An 18,277-nucleotide genomic window follows, 5' to 3' on the forward strand; every position below is an offset into this window, starting at 1 on the left:
CAACCTCATCCCATTTTTATTTAGTCCATTTTAGATAAATCGAGCATTTTAGTCTTTATTTTAAACATCATTTTATTCATCTAGTTTTAGTCAACAAAAACTGTTATCTTTTTAGTCTAGGTTTAGTCAGGACAATCCATCCATCCATTTCCTTAACCGCTTGCTCCTCACAAAGGTCGCGGGGGGTGCTGGAGCCTATCCCTGCTGGCTTTGTGCAGTAGGTGGGGCACACCCTGAATCGGTTGCCAGCCAATCGCACGACAATCATTTTACCACTGTATATTTTTAAAACTATTTCACATAAAATTTTCTCTCATCTCTTTGATGAAAAACAATTACAGTGGCTACTGTCCATTGCTATGAGCTAGTAAGTTAGCCAGCATTAGTTAGGATTAACATTATTGTTGGAACATTGTAGCTGTTAGATTGTTAAATTGTAACTATAATTTACTTTTTTTTTTCTTTTTAAATACTTTTCATCATGAATCGTTTGTGCATGTTGCACTCACTAGCTGCTTTCAAAATCAGAAAATATTCGTCTCGTTTTTGTTCATGAAATAAAATGACCAGAGATTTTAGTCCAGTTTTTATTAAGTGAAGTCCATGTTTGTCTTGTCTTTATTGGTTGACAAAAATGCATACCGCTTTAGTCCCATTTATTGTTTATTAATGAGGGTTTTAGTCTATTCTAGTCTAGTTTTAGTCCGGTGAAAAATGTCTGTTGACAAAATTATTTTTGTTTAGTTTTCATTAACAAAATTAACACTAGAAACCAAAATGAATTGCTTTTCTTTCTTTTTATCTCAATTTTGCAATTGCAATTTAGATATGTGATTATTATTCCAAGCTTCACTTCCCATGTAATCAATATATTTGTGTTACAATGAACAACAACAAATTTATTATGCATAAATGTTATTATAGGCAAATGAACCATGAAGGAATATGAAAGACCGTTTCTACTTCAGTTAAAGTTAACGCACACTGACTTGCAGTCTTTTAAGCCTTCGCAACCACAACTTGAAAAATTTTTACCAAACAAGTATGGTGTAATATTAAGCCAGGAAGTCATAATCAGATTACAAGTATAGTGCAAACAAATCCGTGGAATTATGATTTTCTGCAAAAAAAATATTTAAGCGTGTGGAATGCACTTGATGCATCTATTCACGGAATTTTCATTTGTTGTTTTTTACGTTAAGTCTGTTTGACTGTTTCAGAGCGAGGAGCTCGGCCTGTCACCAACTTCTTAAGGAACCTCTCCGCCTTATCCAATTGGCACTCTGTCTACACCTCAGCTATTGCCTTCATTGTGAGTATCACTGTGTCTCATATGGCAATATGTTTTTTCCCAACAGTGTTCCTGATGACAAGCAATCGCATTACACAAATCAGTCGTGTCTGCAGTCATGTAATCCAATCATTAACTGTAATTAGAAAGAGCGTGTTTGGTGCCATCAACTCCATTATACAGCGTTTGAATTATATTAGAGGGACATTTTCTTGATTTGTCGTCATGTCAGTTGATGGTTGGTGTTGATTGTGTTGCAGATCTACATGAATGCTGCTTGGCATGGCTGGGCCTTCCCCATGTTCCTCTTCCTGGCCATCTTGCGCTTGTCCTTAAATTACCTCATTGCTCGGTAATGTGATTGACACACACAAACACTGCAAAGTTTCTCTTCTACATCGAAGGCGCGTCGCCAAGTGAAATCAGGACATTCAAATCATATCAATGTGGTGTTGCTTTTGCAGAGGTTGGAGGATACAGTGGAGCATTGTGCCTGAGGTCTCTGAACCGATGGTAAGTGCTGTTCATAAAGTAGCCGATCCCTGTGTAGTTTCACATTTTGTCAAGGCATAAAAGTGTTTGTGGTCCTTGAATGAAATGTGTGTAAATGCCAAAAGACGATTTTGTTTTGTGTGCACATTTTGTTTCCCCAACTGTAATGTCACAGGCTAGTATGCTAGCTAATATTGAAATACATCTCACAACTAGGTGGTTTGTTTGTTTATTGAACATATAAACATAAACAAGTAGCAGGTAAAAAAAATGTAAAAGAAAGAAGAAACATAGCAATCATTCGTGACAGTTTACATGTTCAAAGGGAGTAGGGAGAAGTTAAAAACTTATCTAGTCCTACCCCTTATTCTTTGTATCTTTTGACTTATTTCATTATTAATACATTACAATAAAAGAAAATGTGTAATCTTGCTCGTGTATACAATTGCATTTTAACACATACGTACATTTGTCAATAGCGCATGTACGTGAAATTCATAGGCATAACACAATAATAATACAGCCTCATACTCACATATACAATTTTCATGACACTCATAATGGTGCATTGAAAAAAAAATACATATCTGCAATTTTACTATCTCATGTCTGATTTTAAATAATGCTCTTGAACTTTGCTTTGAAACATTGTTTTAAACTCAGTAATTGACTTGCATCTTTTCAGGTCGGTTCCAAAATTATTCCACAAATTTACACCTCTTACAGAAACACACCTTTGCTTAATATTTGTTCTGTTTTGGATTTTTTTTTGTAGAGACTTGTACACCTTATCTCATAAGGACTCTCTCTAATTTCAAATAGCTTCTGAGTACTGTGGCAGAGTGGATTGTTGTGTACTTTGTACATTATTTCAGCTCGATCAAGTCATAAAATGTCATTGTATTTAGTTTAATAAACAGTGAATGTGTTGGTTCTCTATATTTTGATCGATTAATAATTCTTATGGCTCATTTTTGCAATTTGAAAACAGGGTTGGTATTTGTTTTATATGCGTTTCCCCAGATTTCCACACAATAAGTCAGATATGGTAATAATAATGAACAGTATAATGCGTGTAATGATTTCATGTTCAGGACATCCTTAGTTTCATAGAGTATCCTTATGATTTTTGACGTTTTCCTTTTGACATTTTGTATGTGTGTTGAATAATTTAGCTCCTGATTACATTCATTTATGTAACATGGGATCATTTGATCCTCTGCCTGCATTTTATACACAATTCCACAGTTTCTAATTGCAATGATTCATGTCAGGGTTGATTCCATATTGACCCATCGGAACTTCTTTGTACTCACAAGTGGGCCCCTCAAGTTTAGTTGGTAAACTTTTTTTGCGTGTTTATGCGTCTGCAGGAGCCTCCAAAGGAAGACCTGACCGTGTCCGAGAAGTTTCAGCTCGTCCTTGACGTTGCACAAAAAGCACAGGTGAGACTTTATTTGAAATGTACCTTTTTAATTGTTTGTATGCGAATGCTCACCCAAGCGAGTCATCAAAGAGAAGTATTTATTGATTGCTTCCAAACGATGTCTGGAAAACAAAATATGTCTCCTTTCACTTGTAAATGGTAGTAGTTGAGCTGTCTTATCTTTTCTTAGAACCTTTTTGGTAAGATGGCGGACGTTTTAGAGAAGATAAAAAAGTAAGTTGAACTCGTTGCGGTTTCTCGTGAAACTTCCTGTCGAGCCAAAGTGAAAGTAGACATCTGCTGTTGTTCTTTTTTTTTTTTTTTTTTTTCCCTTCCCAGCCTCTTCATGTGGGTGCAGCCTGAGAGTACCCGTAAACTGTACATCTGCCTGTGGGTGGCTTTCATCACCTCCTGCGTGCTGCCGTACAAACTCATGGGTTTCATGATCGGTAAGGCGTGCGTGACAAACAACAAGCGCCGCTTTATTCCTTGCTGTAAAATGCCACGTCGGGTGAATGAACGCAAATGCTTTAGTTCCGTTGGGTGCACACAAACAAATGCATTCAGACGGTGATGAGTACATGCAGGCTGCGGGCATTTGCTAGCCTTCAAAAACGACTTTTTTTTTTTTTTTTTTTAAGGCCTGTACGCCGGCATCAAGTTTTTCATCATCGACTTCCTGTTCAAGAGCTGCCCCAAGTTGCGCGACAAGTACGACACGCCGTACATCGTGTGGAACAGCCTCCCCACCGACCCGCAGCTCAAGGAGAGGACCAACGCCACTGTGTCTCGCCGGGTAAGCCACGCCTCCTCCCCGTCAATGTCTCCCGCCTCCCACATTCCACACACCATCTGAAAGGACTTAGCTGCGCAAAAGTATGCCTAATGTCGCCAGCGGGATTATTCCCACTTCTCAATTCTGTGTCGCTAATGCAAAGAAGCTGACATTTAATCAGGTGTGTACCTGTCGTTGCATCATTGTGGTTACATCATTCAGGAGCGTGAGGTCACAGTTAGCACATTGAGAGCACCAAGGTAGCTGGTTCGATACAGTACAGTACAGGTGCATCAAAATAAAAACACTCCCATTTTATTAGCACTTGAAAAACAACTGAAGCTGAAAGTGTTATCTTCTGGAGTTGGATCCCAAAAACACAGACACCAATAAGATTTTAACTCTTTATTCGCATAACATCGAGAGGCGTAGAACAAACTTGACTAGACGAGAAACAACAAGAATGTAATCGAGAATCACGAGACACGAAGCTAACTTGGGCTGTGGAGGTGCACAGAGGAACAGAGGCAATAATCTGACAAAATAATCTGACACACCCTTCTCAGACAGGCTTATATAGACAGCGAATCGATCTGATTGGTTGTGACCAGACGTGTGGGTAACAGGACTGACATGGAATTTTCTGATTGGCTGTTGACCAGATAAAGGGATTAAAGTTTCTTGACATCACATTGCTCCTGACATCATATAGCGTCTTACCAGTTGAAACTAGATGCTGGTTACATCAGTTCAAAACAGACACTTGACCTCACAAGACACGGTCATTTCCCAAACATAAGCCTTGCATGACCCTAGTCATGACAGCAAAAAGTCATGTAAAAAAAAATGTTTGGAAAAGTTGATTTTAATAGTTCAATTCCAAAATTATCATATTCTATAGATTCTTTAAACATTTAATTAATAAAATACTTATCACAAAGTGTTGTACAGTACATGGGGGGGGAGGAAAAAGACCATATAATTAAAAATTCACTTGTTTCAAAAACTAAAATTTATTCAAAATGTATTGAATTCAAAGGGCAATACTTTTTCACAAGCCCAATTCATACATTTTTTTTTTTAAATGTAATCTAATTTCTTAAGATGGTAACTTGTGGGGTTTTTTTCCGCTGTAAGCAGTATCAGTCAGGTTTATTAAAAACATAAAATCTTAAAATACTTCACTCTCAGTTGAGTAAACCAGCTTGTAATGTTTCAATCATTTGCCGTAAACTACTAAAATAAATGTTTTTTGTTTTTTGTCTAATTTTAAATGTACATACTGTAAATTTCCTTTATGCATTTATAATGCAGTTATTGTATTTACACATTTTGTTTTTATTCCAAATAAATCGATCTTATTGTTACCTTAATCTGCCCCACCCCCCGTGTTTCAATACCATCAATAATGAATGAAGGTCTTCCACTAATGGTCTGGTGAGCCCTGCAACATGTATGGACATCCGAGGTTTTGCATGTTGTGGCGTCAGTCACAGGATGTCCTCTGTCCTTTTTGTGTCTCTCTCTTTCTTTCTCAGCTCTCGACCAGCGAGAAGGTAGGGCCTTTGTTGTGTCTCCCTTTTGATTCCTCTAGCGTGCCCGGCCGGCTGTGTGTTTTTGTCACACCTTGGCACCTGTTAACAAGAGAAAGGATGGAAAAAGTCACGCTTGCATCTAACGGACCTTTTCATTCATGCACGCGTTGGAAAGAGGCGTGATGTTTTGATCAATTCTCATAGCTGAAGAGACGTGAATGTGGTTCATAGGAAGTCATTGGAGTTGACTGGTTGGATTATTAGTTCCTCCGTTTTCCCTAAACCGCCAGACATCAGTTCTTTAGTAAGAATCCAACAGTTTTGAACCATTTTGCATGACACACACATTACATATACAGTACTGTAAAAAAAAAAAAAATACAAGGGTGTCGGTGGGTACTGGATGTCCAGAAAAAGTGGCCTTAACTCCAATAAACATCTCCCTCAAATATTATAATCGCTGTAATGAGGTAATGTAATTGACATACTATTTAATGTTTACACCAGGGTTATAATAGTTATGGATTTTTTTTTTCATTTTGCAAAATGCTTCGTATTTTTTATTAGGTTTAGTATTAGTTTTTTTTTAATTAGGTTTAGTCTTAGTTTATTATAGTAGTTATGGATTTTTTTTCATTTTTAATTTTGCAAAATGCTTCGTATTTCTTTTTTTGTAAATTAGCTTTAGTATTAGTTTTTTTTTTAATAGTTATGGATTTTTTTTCATTTTTAATTTTGTAAAATGCTTCGTATTTTTTTTTTATTAGGTTTAGTATTTTTTTTTAATTAGGTTTAGTATTATTATTATTTTTTTATATATATATGGAGTATTTTCCAAGTGCCATAAAAAGAAAGTCACAAGTATTGTGTTATAAAGTAAACTACAAATCCCCAAATTTGCCCTTCCTTCTTCTATACAGGCGTAAAGTAATAGTGAAAAATAAATACATTTGGAATAAGCCCAAACACTCATGTATGAAGTTGACAAATATGAGTATGAGCAATACAAAGGGCATAAAAGCACTCTTGATTTTATTTGAACAAAAATATGTTTAATTTTAGTGTTAATTCTTTAGTTTTTGTGAATTATAACAACATTGCGTCAGACACATTTACATTTGGTAACTGCTAAGTCCGTTCCACCTGTTGCTAACCAAACCATCAGCACCTAACAAACAAACTGAGTAGTAATTTTGAATGACATATGTTCAGACACAATTGCTCACCCACCGTTGTTAAAGTGTTTCCTTGTGAGCACATTCGACCTCTGTTGCTAAACAAAAGTTAGGGCCATGTCTAATATAGAAGTGTTTTTGGGGTGGGTTCAATTCTTCACAGATTTTCACCATTTCTAGCAGGGCTCGATCCTGACAGTATCATATATTTGTACAAATAAATGCCTCCCTCCCATTAGATTCCTACTACCGTCTATAGCAGCCGCTACCTGTGTCAAATCGTCCTCCCTATCCTGATTGCCTTCATTCATAAATTTCCCTTTTTGTGTTGTTTCTGTCTGTCTGTTTGTCCGTCTTGTTCCCTCCAGGTGCAGCCTGTGGCTTCCCGAGGCAGCCTGGCCACGGTGCCGTGCGGCGTGAGCCGGGAAGAGGAGGCGGGCCGCTCCCACAGCACCAAGAAGGGGGCCTTCCACGAGATCTTCAACCTGCCCGAGTCTGAGCGCCCTCTAGCAGGTGAGAGCCTGGCACTGTACCTTATGCAAGCCCTTCAACTTTCTCTTCCAGCTGCATTGCGGGTCAGAAATATGAGGAGGAGGAGGTTTCTAAATGACTCTAATTTTGTTGCCAGTGTGTGAGAATGGCTGGAGGTGTTGCTTGATAAACCGAGACAGAAAAATGCCCACCGACTACATCAGGAATGGGATGCTTTACGTCACCGAGAAGTAAGTGGAACGGCTCTCCCAGGATTTTTTTTTTTCTTTCCTCATCTAAGTGCCACAGAAAATACTTTGAAAAGACAAATTAATGATTCTGCCCTCTCGATGTCCTCTAGCTACTTGTGCTTTGAGAGCTCCAGTTCCAGGTCGGGCTCCTCCAAGAAGAATAAAGTCATCAAGCTGGTGGACATTACTGACATACAAAAGGTGACTACTGCTTAAAAGGGGGAAAAATCGTATGCTGGTTAATAGTGGTCATCTAATCTTTTTTTTTTTTTGTGTGTGTTATTTCTAGTACAAGGTTCTTTCTGTTCTACCAGGAAGTGGAATGGGCATCTCAATAGCAACTCCTTCCACTCAGAAGGTACCAAAAAAACTGACAAAAATGACATTTAACTCGTTCACTCCCAGCAGCCATTTTTACTGAAGCCAACCCACTCTGGTCCCGGCGGTTTTACTGGATTTTGACTGATTTGGCAAGGCCTACACAATATTGTGTTTTATTGCTATAAAAACATGGAACCTACCAAAAGAAAGATTAGAGTCTCTTCTTTCATCAGGAAAAAAACAAACAAACATATTTCTATCTGTTTCGGTTTTGCAGCAATTAGTATTAGAATATAGCTAAGTTTAATCATTATTCATAAATCTGCTTAGAATTGTGGGGAAACAGCTTGTTTTCAACATGGCCCTGGTTGTTCTCTTATCACCTGCTGGCTGTTTTTGTAACATTGCTTCAACTGTTCTACAGTATACAAGCTGCATCAAAGCCTTCTGTATGCTCTAGCATAAAACAAAAACGTCTTTGGGACACTTAAAACATTGAAAATAGAACGTGTTTATACGTTTTTGGGATGATGACAAATATTTTTTTAGGAATGTTTCTTTAAGTGACAATACATTTTCATAAGAAAGAACATTGAGAAAAATAAACATCTCAATGTACAAAATAATTGAATTCATTTGCTCTTGAAATGTGTGACACTGCAGAAAACAAAATTTGTTTTTTCTCAATGGCTCCCTCTAGTGTTGGTGAATGTAATTTTGTTTTTAAGCCACAAATGTAATGAAAAAAAAACAAACAAAAAAAAAACCTGTTTGCCATACAAGCACAGGTGCACACTAGTAGTGCTAGCTCTGATGCTAATAATATAGTTAGGGGTCTGTGAGTTTTACATTTGAATAAAAAGCAGATGACAGAGCTTTTCAACAATTTCCCCTTTAGCATGGCTGCAAAGAATTTTTTTTTTTTTTTTTTTTTCCTTATATGACACAAACCTAACTCAATGAAGCTCCTCCCCTCACTTCAGCAAAGTCAATTGTTCCCAAAATGCCATGGCACCAAAGCAGTATTATTATATTAGATATGACTGAACCAAAAAAACAAACAAACATATTTTCCACCCTTATGTCCTGCAGCCGCTGGTGTTTGGTGCCATGATCCACCGAGACGAGGCCTTCGAGGCCATCTTCACACAGTACACCAAGGTGGTCACCACCAGCAAGCCGCCGGCAGCCGCTACCACCGCCGCCGCCGCCTCTGTTGAAATTTAGACAGGCCAGCCTGGAAGCTTCCCGGACGTTTTTATTTGTTATTTTTATTAACAGAATGCTGGCAAAGGGGTGGCTGGTCCTCCCCAGTCAACTGACTGCTTCCTTCTGTGTCGCTCCTCGTGTATGAGACAAAATAGTCTTTTTTTTTTTTAATTTTTTTTTTTTATCCTCTTTAATCAGTGGTGTGATTCCTCACTATCATAACTGGAGCTTTAAGAAACTCGTCACCATTTTTGGAGCATTTTATCTCATTGTAAAAATGTCACATACAAAGCCTTTGTGTTAGTTTTCTTTGTTGCTTTGATATGGTGTGTTACTGTATGAAGATACTGTATTTTGCTTTTTTGTTTTGGTCCAGATATGCCTTTTGTTAACCGTTTGGACTGATGACTGACTGAACACAACAGATAACATCTCGTATGTGAGCACAACGTGGTACTAAATGGGCTCCTATTTTCGTGACTGCGATTCTCTCCCTGCACTTTATTACTATACGGTCATTCAACTGGACTCTTTGCAGACGTACGTTCACTCGTAATCACTTCCGGTCAGGTGATTTAAAAAAAAAAAAAAAAAAAGCGAGTAAAGCTGGTCTTAACTCCTTGGATGTTTAGAAATGTACTGCCAGACTCACATGGCTTATGTTCAGTTTTTCAAGGTTGTTAGTCCCCTCCAGATTCAGACACACACAAAAAAAGTTCTTGACATTTGAATATTTATGATGATGCTAAGTCATGGCTAAAGCCTAAGGTTCCACAGAAAAGGACATTTAAAAATGTCAGGGTTGCACAAAATATTTTGGAATGAGTAAACCGGGTATGACGTTGCTATACATGCAATTGACCGGTTCTTACAGTGACATTTTATTTTATTTTATTTTTTATTGTTGTATTTTGTGTTGTTAGCACGATGTGATTGGATGTCGTCTTCAAAGCTTTCTACCAGAAGCCTTTTTGTTGTCGGTTTCAAATGAAAAGCACAGAATGTATGTTGTTTTTTTTTTCTTTTCCTTTGTTGCCAAATCATTGATCTGCCATATTCTGCCTAAGCTCAAGTTTACACAAGCTTGCAAATTGTTTTCATTTTCTTCGCAGTTTGAATTCCTTTTAAGTGTTTTGGAGTCTTGACAACTGCTGTAGTTTGTTCACGTTGAATCACGTATTTTGATTTGTAACCAATAGGAAACCAGGAGATAATTACCACTTAACATAGTCGTTTTATTTTCCATCAATGGCCCGATTCGATTGTTTTTTTTAATTGTGTATTTTTCTTTTCTTTAGACTGAAATACAACACTGAGTTGTTTTGTAAGTAAAACGAAAAATCAGCAGACCGAAGCATATGCATCGAAAATTAATACTCCAAAATTGTTGCCCTTGGAAGACGTCACAGCTGATTGTAAACGGCCATTATGACTCAAAAGGTAAAAACAGGGAAATATTTAGTTCTGTTTTATGGAGCTGAAATGTTCCTTGAAAAACGCGTCGATGTGCTGTAAGGTACAAGATTTTAATATAATACTTTGCATTACCTTCAGTTTCCTTGTTTTTGTCTCGCTAATTGTTAATTGTTTAATTTGGATACAAATGCACGGTGTAGTCCGTTAAAACGGCCGGGTTTGTAAAAACATGTTCATTGTGAAGGATAATGTGGTGTACATTTTTTTTTTTTTTTTTAAGTAAACAGATATAAGGTATGTTTTGTTTCCTGTGTCCTTTTCAACGGCCAATATAAACCATTTAGCAAAAAAAAACAAAAAAAAAACACTTAGCTGTCCAAATCATTCAAATGTTTCGTTACAACGCCGTTCCGTGTTCAAATTATCAAATTATGGCATGCGTTCAAAGTTTTGTTTTAATCCCAAACCTTGTCTTTATTTAGCATGCTAACAAACTAGAACTGTCATGTTCTACCCTGCAGTACCACTTGTTGCCACCGGAGTTCACTGTTGCACACGTGATCAAAGTTCAACCACTCAAAGGCACAGGTCAGTTGCCCGCTTTTGTAAATTATGCTGTTTTTTTTTTGTTTTTTTTAAGTTAGTTAGTTAGTTAGTTTAGTTATATATCACGATACTGGTGCTTCAAATTAATACTAGTTACAATGCTTTCAAATTCATTGGTTTGGTCAGGCTGTCCTCTTTACAAAGAAGTACAAGTCATTTCTACACCGCAGTCCCACTTGTTGCCACTGGAGGTCACTGTTGTGCAAGTGATCAAAGTTCTACAACTCGATGGTACAGGTCAGTTGTCCACTTTATGTAAATTATGCTGCTTTTATATAAATGACTTTCTGTTCATTCCAAGGAGCCCTTAGAAATGTGATGGAAAGTCTCCATTGCATCAAATAAATATTTGCTGCTGCTCAACCATTGTTTTCACATTTGCAACTTTAAATTGAGTTGTTTGTGGCATAAATGGCTCTCCTGAATAGGCATAGTGCTGCGGTTCACTTTCTTTATTTGCATATTGATTATTGGTGGAATAGCCTGATATTTGAGCAATTTGGCTCTTCTTTTTGTAGGGGTGTTTGCTTTGAACATTCTCCTACGGCATTTTCACATCATCATGCTGTGTGAAATTCCCACACATTTCAGCTCTTTTGGAAGTCAAGATTGCTTTATTTAGTTGATGTTTGTGAGGGTGCTCGTTGTTTCTTCTCACAAACTTTTGTGACAGACTTTTTTTTTTTTTTTTGCTCAAACATTTCATTTTCAAATTGAGTACTTGGGCCTGGTTGATAGGAGATGAAGTAAAAATAAGAGTTAAAATGTGTGAAATGTAAAATGTGTCACTTATTTTAGTATTTTTGTTTTATTTGAAATAAACCCATACATAATAGCGTATTTTGTTATAGGCTCTAAATTGAAAAAACAAAAAACAGCTGCACCTATTATGTAAGTACCCTCAAATTGCAAAAAGAAAAAAAAATACTGATTGCAATTCAGATTATAAAATATGCTGCATAATATACAATTAAAAAAATAAATATATATATATATATATATATATATATATATTAGGGGTGTAAAAAAAATCGATTCGGCGATATATCGCGATACTACATCGCGCGATTCTCGAATCGATTCAATAATCGGCAGAATGTTGTTTTTTTTTTTTTTTTTTTTTTTTTTTTAAAGGATTCACACCTTGAGCATGGAAGAATGTTATATGAACGTAACATTAAGCCTTAATATTTTATTTTAATGCTGTTCAAACATGAAACAGATTACAACCTCTATAAGACTGAAATTTCAGATAAATAAATAATACATTTTCATATAAATCTTACACTCTACAAGCTTACTGATTAGTATTTTCTAAATTTGAATGAAAAAAAATCGCAACAATCGACTTATAAATTCGTATCGGGATTAATCGGAATCGAATCGTGACCTGTGAATCGTGATACGAATCGAATCGTAAGGTACTAGGCAATTCACACCCCTAATATATATATATATATATATATATATATATATATATATATATATATATATATTAAATACCCGCAATTCATATTTCAAAATAACAAAAACTAAGTATTACACCTTTCCTGAATATGTCAGCTGACTCCAACCATTATTAGCTTCTCGCTCTTGATAATTTTCCTCCAGTCGCTAATATTAGAAACACTAACATTAGCCTGTGAAGATGAACCGCCAGGCAGGCAAAATGTGCGTCGATTTCTTATCAGGCCGAGCCGACGCCGTCAGGGGGATGATAGAAATATGCAATATAGATTAGCCGGAACCAGAATAAACGAGGGGCCACTTGAGCTGCTTAATGTCCCGCGCGTCTCCGTGATGTATCGAACACAAGAAGTTATGTTAATGAGGTCATTAATTAAGCTAATTTGCATTCATTAGAGAATAATTCCAAGTCAGCGTGCTTGTTCTCACGTAATGGACAGTATTAATGGGACTTCTACATTTGTTACTTATATCGCCCCCCTTGTCCCAGCGACTCGTACATTATTATTGTCTAAATTTATCCGGGGACCTTTTCCGCCATCTTGCTAAAGCTTGGTGGAATGAGTTGAAAATCAGACTTCCAAGTCTTGCCGCGACTTTACAACGGGCTTATTGGAATTCATCAGAGCGTTTTCACCGCGCCAGTTTGGGGACATTTGACATGCCGGTGCCAATTAAGTCTGAAATCTCCCCACGGGACACGCGCACACGATCGTGACCTTCCTGGAGGCCTGCAGCCGTTTGCACGATAATGAAGTCTGTGCAAGTTTGCATTTGATACTGTTGCACGTTTTGTGAATTTCTGTAAATGATACCGTCTATCCCTCGCTGTGTTGTTTAACACCCCCGCCATATTTGGCAGACCTTGTCAGTGACCTGACGCCCCGATCCCTTTTAACTTATTCACTAGCAGCAGTTCTCAAAGCATTGCTTTATAGAATATGTGGACGCATCTGGGGGAAAACAGAAGTTTCTAGCTTTTTCTGGTCTGTAGTAAGACAGCATGATTTCACCAAAGCGCTGGTTACTGATTTAAAAAGTAGGGATGTAACGATATCACGATATGAAGGTCAAAATATGACAGTTATCACGATATTGCTGGTGATTACAAAGAGGTCACAAAATTAAAACAAAAAAAAACAAAAACACAGCACACAATATTGTGCTTTTGTACGTTACAGCAATGCATATAAACCATCTACAATGTCTAATAACACTTAATATTGAGGCACTTACTTGCTAATGCAAGCACATGTTGAGTTCCTCCACATATTGACTCAGTTCATAAGCATATTACGTGCTTCTTCATCTGACTATTTAACGTGGATTTGAAACACAGGAGGGCCAAAACATGCCTTTTGAAAATTAAACACAACAAAAAAACTGGCCACCAGAGGGTGCTAGAACTGCACAAATGGAAATCAACCTGACTGTTTTTTTTTGTTTTGTTTTTGTTTTTTAAGCGCATGGCTTAAGACTCAAACTGGAGTGTTAAAATAACCATATTTTTCACCGGCACGTGTTTTAAGAATTGCATAATGGACAGGAAGCACTACTGTGGCGTAATGACTGTTGCCCCTATTGTCCTGTAAAGTGAAATAATGTTGGTGCGGGCTGGCCGGAAACTTTAACTTTTTCTCTGAGCATGACATCATGCTCATGATCCTGGCTGTGCTGGCTTACATTCCGCATTTCGCCAGAGGGGTCGCAAATGTGCAAAAACTCTGAATCCTACGTCATGGGCTTTTAACAGTAGTGCTGCTTTTAATGTTATGAAATGATGACAACGATATATTAATGTTGCAATATCGCAATATTGTCTATCGTTACATCCCTACTAAAAATTTGGGAAAACGTGAAACATGTCAAGCGGAAAAGGAACTTTGACGCTAATATGTTTTACTTTTGTGATATCTCAAACTATATAACGACGAGATTGAGAAATGGCTAAATTTGACCATCAGGAATTATTAAATAACTGTCTGATTAGTCCTAATGACTTTTTGATATCTGTAACAGAATTGTGACTTGTCCAAATCGGAGCCATGCCTGACTGGGAACAACAAAAACACGCAAATAATTGAGGTTCATTAGAATTACTCTGGGGGGGAAAAAATAAGTAAGATGGTGGATTGATCAAATGTGCATGCGTCCAATTTCAATGTATGTCTTATTCAATTTTGTCTTGTCCAACAGAATGTAACATTTCACCGAGTTTAAAACTTGATTTAACTTACTTGAAAAGGGTCATGCATGTCAATATCGTGAACTGATAGATATCTGAAACTGGAAATACTTTAGAGATTGTCAGAATCAAAGAGTCGAGCACAGATTCTCGCAATCATCTTGTTCGTGTGCACAAGCATGAAATTAACTTTTATTCATAAAACTGGCAAAGCTTGCATCTAACCGATTTGCGTATCCTCATGTTGTCTAGAAACGGCGTGTAATGTCGTGCGTGCCAAGGCGCACCACCTACACAGTTTCACACTTGCACAGTCCTTCAGGGGCAAACTCCGTAGTACAGCACGTTTTTTTTTTTTTTTTTAAAGCAAGTCTTGGCATCTCCGAAATGGACACAAAAGACGTACGCACATAAATGAGTTTGGATGCTAATGATGTCACTTTTAATAACGTTTATCTGGCGCCTGCCATGTCAGTTTGTCAGCTTGCCGGCCTCTTTGCACGGAGCCGAACATCATCGTCATCATCCGTGTTTTTGGTGGCTTGCAGCCAATCAATTGTATACTCTGAATTCAAAGGATTTGCTTGCATTGGGAAATACACAAACCAGCCTGATGTCAACTTTTGTTTCTGCTGTGAAAATACTTTATAGGTGGTTTCTGTGTGTAATTTTGATGTTATTGAACAATGAATCAAATTCAAATTAACATTACGGTGTAGTATTGTATTAAAGACTGTAACTTAAGAAAGGGGGGAAAAAACAGACAATGCAGATTATTTTATTGTGTGTGTTTGTTTAAAAATAACAGGGAAGAAGACCTTGAAAAAAGAATCAATTAGATGTTGTTTTTCTGTTTTTAACTTTAATGTTGTTCACATCGTTGCCAACGTTTTCAGTTTAATTCAATTTTATTTCATTCCTTTAAAAAAAGAGAGAACTGAAAAGGGATAGAAAAGAAGTAAAACTTATGTTATCTGGTCCTGATCAACAACAAAATAATCAACACTAAATTAATGACAGCGAGCGGTCAAGACGCTTTCAATGTAACAATTCTATAAAATAATTCAGCAGCATGTCCTTGCTTGTGCAATATGTATTTTTCCTGTAATTGAGCTTTTGTCAAGTTTTTAAAAATACAGATAGACTGGGATGATTTTTTTTTTTTTACAATCCAGACTGTTCCATAAGCTCACATCGTGAGTTGAAATACATCCTTCTTTTTGTTTTGTTCTATATTTTGTTTTGGAGAAAATATCTCTTCCTCTTAATTTATACTCACTCTCCCTTTTTGTTTTGATTGAATTTGTATATTAACTAGTAAAACGTCATGATGGTTAAACTCCCATCAATTCATTAAATTTTAAAGTTTTTAGTTGTATAAATAATGGATTAGTGTGGTCTCTGTATCCGCAACCGCAAGTGACACGAATTGCACGTTTCTGTAAAAGAAAGATGGAATCGGTGTCAGTTTTGCAGGCCCACCCCCACACTTCAATGCAATAGGGCAGGTATGGAACAACAATAACAAAGCATTCTTGTTCAATGATTCTTTAGCCTTGTGTAAAACTGCTACAGTTTGGGATACCTATATGCTCTTTCCATGATAAATGTTCATCAATAATACGTAATACCTAAACATTTTATTTCATTAGTCCTTTCTATTGTTGTACCTTGCACAGTCAGTGTTGCTTTTCATCTGTTGTCTTCCCTCACTTCATGTTGTGAAGGCCAAACGGAAATCAAAACAAATATGAAAAGAAATGGCAAAAATTCCTCTATTTTTTTTTTTTTTTTTTTGAATGACGTGATTTGTGAAAGTAGGCCTTTTTTGATGTTGTTGTTGGCATTGACATTCCCCCTCACCGTCACTGGATGGCAGTCTTGTAACATGGGGAAAAAGGGAAAAGTCAGGCTTGCAAAGGTTTTATACAGCTTGCTAGTTGTGTAAATTCCACATTCAGGGGAGCAAATTCCAAGTGTCAATATATGCAATTGCATTTTTCTCTCCCTTTCTGCCTGTGTGTCATTTTTGGCTCTTTTTCCTTATCTGCGTCTCTTCTTCACCCTGGAGCACTGTCAATTCTGGACGTATCAAACATTATTATTATTGTTGTTATTATTATTTTTATTTATTTTTATTATTATTTATTTTTATTTTATTTTTTTCCCATTGCTCGACAGCTTGAAAGCAAATGGAACCTTGTTGTCGTCCCATGCTGGATGCTCTCACCGCAAATATTAAACATCTCCCTTCTTCAATTAGATTAGGCTGAGATATTACAAGATTGTATTTGTTTGTAGCTTATGTTTAAATATGTTTCATGCGAATTGAATTGAAGTGATAAATCCACAGCACACTGAAATTTTTGTCAAGTTGTTAAAGGACTGCCTGTCAAAGGAGTGAGACAGCGAGACCAATTCAAGTAAATAAACGCTCTCATCTTTATTTATGGTTTATTTGCCTTTAATTTAGCGTAAACATAACCTATTAAAGCGATAAACATTTACTTTGATGCTGTTATTAATTTATTTCTATGTTTGTTAAAAGAAATATGCACGAAAAGAGGACATCCTTCGTAGATTATTTTGTATTATCTGGCTACATTTGTTCCTCAACTGTGTTCAAAATAGCCCTTGCTCAAAAATTCAGCAACATCAATGTTGTTAGCCCGTCAATGGCTTTTTTGCATCGTTTGTTAGCATTAAGCTAAAAGTGGAAAATAAATAAATAAACAAATCATCTGAACGGCGGCTTGTATCCTGTACTTGTACCTGCGTTTGTATGACGAATATGATCCATACGACGTGTTCATCCCCTGCGAGTTTGGTGCTTCTTGTTACCATGGCAACCTGTTGAGCGCAGGCGAAGTGTAAAGGAGGAGGAAGGCGCTGCTGGTCGGTCGGAAGAGTGAGTGTCGAAGATGAAGATGAAAGGAGGTATAAGGCCGTAATCAGATTGTCTCCTTCGCTCGCACTTCGGATCCATCTTGTCGATCCCCTCTCTGCTGGCCCGCGTCCCGCGGCTCACCCCGAAACCCCACCACCGCATCAATCACAATCGGCCCACGACGACTCACCTGTTATTGCGGTGCCGTAACACACATCCGACGAGGATATCAGGTGCATGGGGAAAGTCTTCTGGTTTGGAGGCGTGGGAGGCTGGCGGACGGCGAGCGGTCCTCGGCCTGCCTCCACCTCATTTTTTGCAGTCAACTTGCAAGGGGGGCTCCTACGCGCGTTTGCTGATACGTTCTCGCAACAGCGTGCTCAGATGAAGATGGATCGCAGGTGAACGCTGTAATGATTGTGATTTACAGACACCTCGCAGGCACTTTTCACCGTGCTGACAAGCCTGTGGACCAGGGACGCGTATTCTTTCACCCACTTTCGCAAAAGTTTGTTTTAGTTTTATTTTATTTTTTTTAAACGCTTACCTTTTTTACCGGTAAAAACAAAAAAAATAAAAAATTAGTAAAATCACGATGTATGCCACCATATATATTGACATCAACTGCGTTTTTTAATTTTTTAATTTTATTTTATTTTTTTTAAATCAATGGGCTGTGCAATGTCCAATGGAGCACTGCCTGGTCAATAGGTTGTGAAATCAAAAACACTCACTAACTTTGACTAACTACCACAGCAGATGGCAGCATT

The 18,277-nt window shown here is 37.3% G+C and overlaps 1 protein-coding gene and 1 long non-coding RNA gene across 6 annotated transcripts in view; one reads left to right on the forward strand and one right to left on the reverse strand.

Annotated features, from left to right (window-relative positions):
• gramd4a (GRAM domain containing 4a) overlaps positions 1–10,649 on the forward strand; it is a 32,048-nt gene extending 21,399 nt beyond the window's left edge. For 3 of the 5 annotated variants that reach the window (XM_077499465.1, XM_077499466.1, XM_077499469.1), the window contains 13 exons: positions 1,221–1,312; positions 1,552–1,643; positions 1,756–1,804; positions 3,157–3,228; positions 3,400–3,443; positions 3,549–3,658; positions 3,851–4,005; positions 5,523–5,540; positions 7,063–7,207; positions 7,323–7,416; positions 7,527–7,617; positions 7,706–7,774; positions 8,830–10,649. In XM_077499465.1, coding sequence (XP_077355591.1) covers positions 1,221–1,312; positions 1,552–1,643; positions 1,756–1,804; positions 3,157–3,228; positions 3,400–3,443; positions 3,549–3,658; positions 3,851–4,005; positions 5,523–5,540; positions 7,063–7,207; positions 7,323–7,416; positions 7,527–7,617; positions 7,706–7,774; positions 8,830–8,964 — 1,166 coding nt within the window. In that variant the 3' untranslated portion in view covers positions 8,965–10,649. The remainder of the gene's footprint in view (positions 1–1,220; positions 1,313–1,551; positions 1,644–1,755; positions 1,805–3,156; positions 3,229–3,399; positions 3,444–3,548; positions 3,659–3,850; positions 4,006–5,522; positions 5,541–7,062; positions 7,208–7,322; positions 7,417–7,526; positions 7,618–7,705; positions 7,775–8,829) is intronic. The other 2 variants (XM_077499467.1, XM_077499468.1) reach the window with 1 other exon arrangement.
• On the reverse strand, positions 4,962–17,900 carry LOC144003333 (uncharacterized). Its single transcript, XR_013278941.1, has 3 exons — positions 17,698–17,900; positions 17,393–17,470; positions 4,962–5,618 (listed from the first exon to the last, which is right to left on the reverse strand). It is a non-coding gene; the product is annotated as an uncharacterized LOC144003333 (long non-coding RNA).
• Positions 17,901–18,277: the final 377 nt, after the last annotated feature.

This window comes from Festucalex cinctus, chromosome 16 (assembly GCF_051991245.1).
Source record: "Festucalex cinctus isolate MCC-2025b chromosome 16, RoL_Fcin_1.0, whole genome shotgun sequence".
NCBI classification, from domain to species: domain Eukaryota; kingdom Metazoa; phylum Chordata; class Actinopteri; order Syngnathiformes; family Syngnathidae; genus Festucalex; species Festucalex cinctus.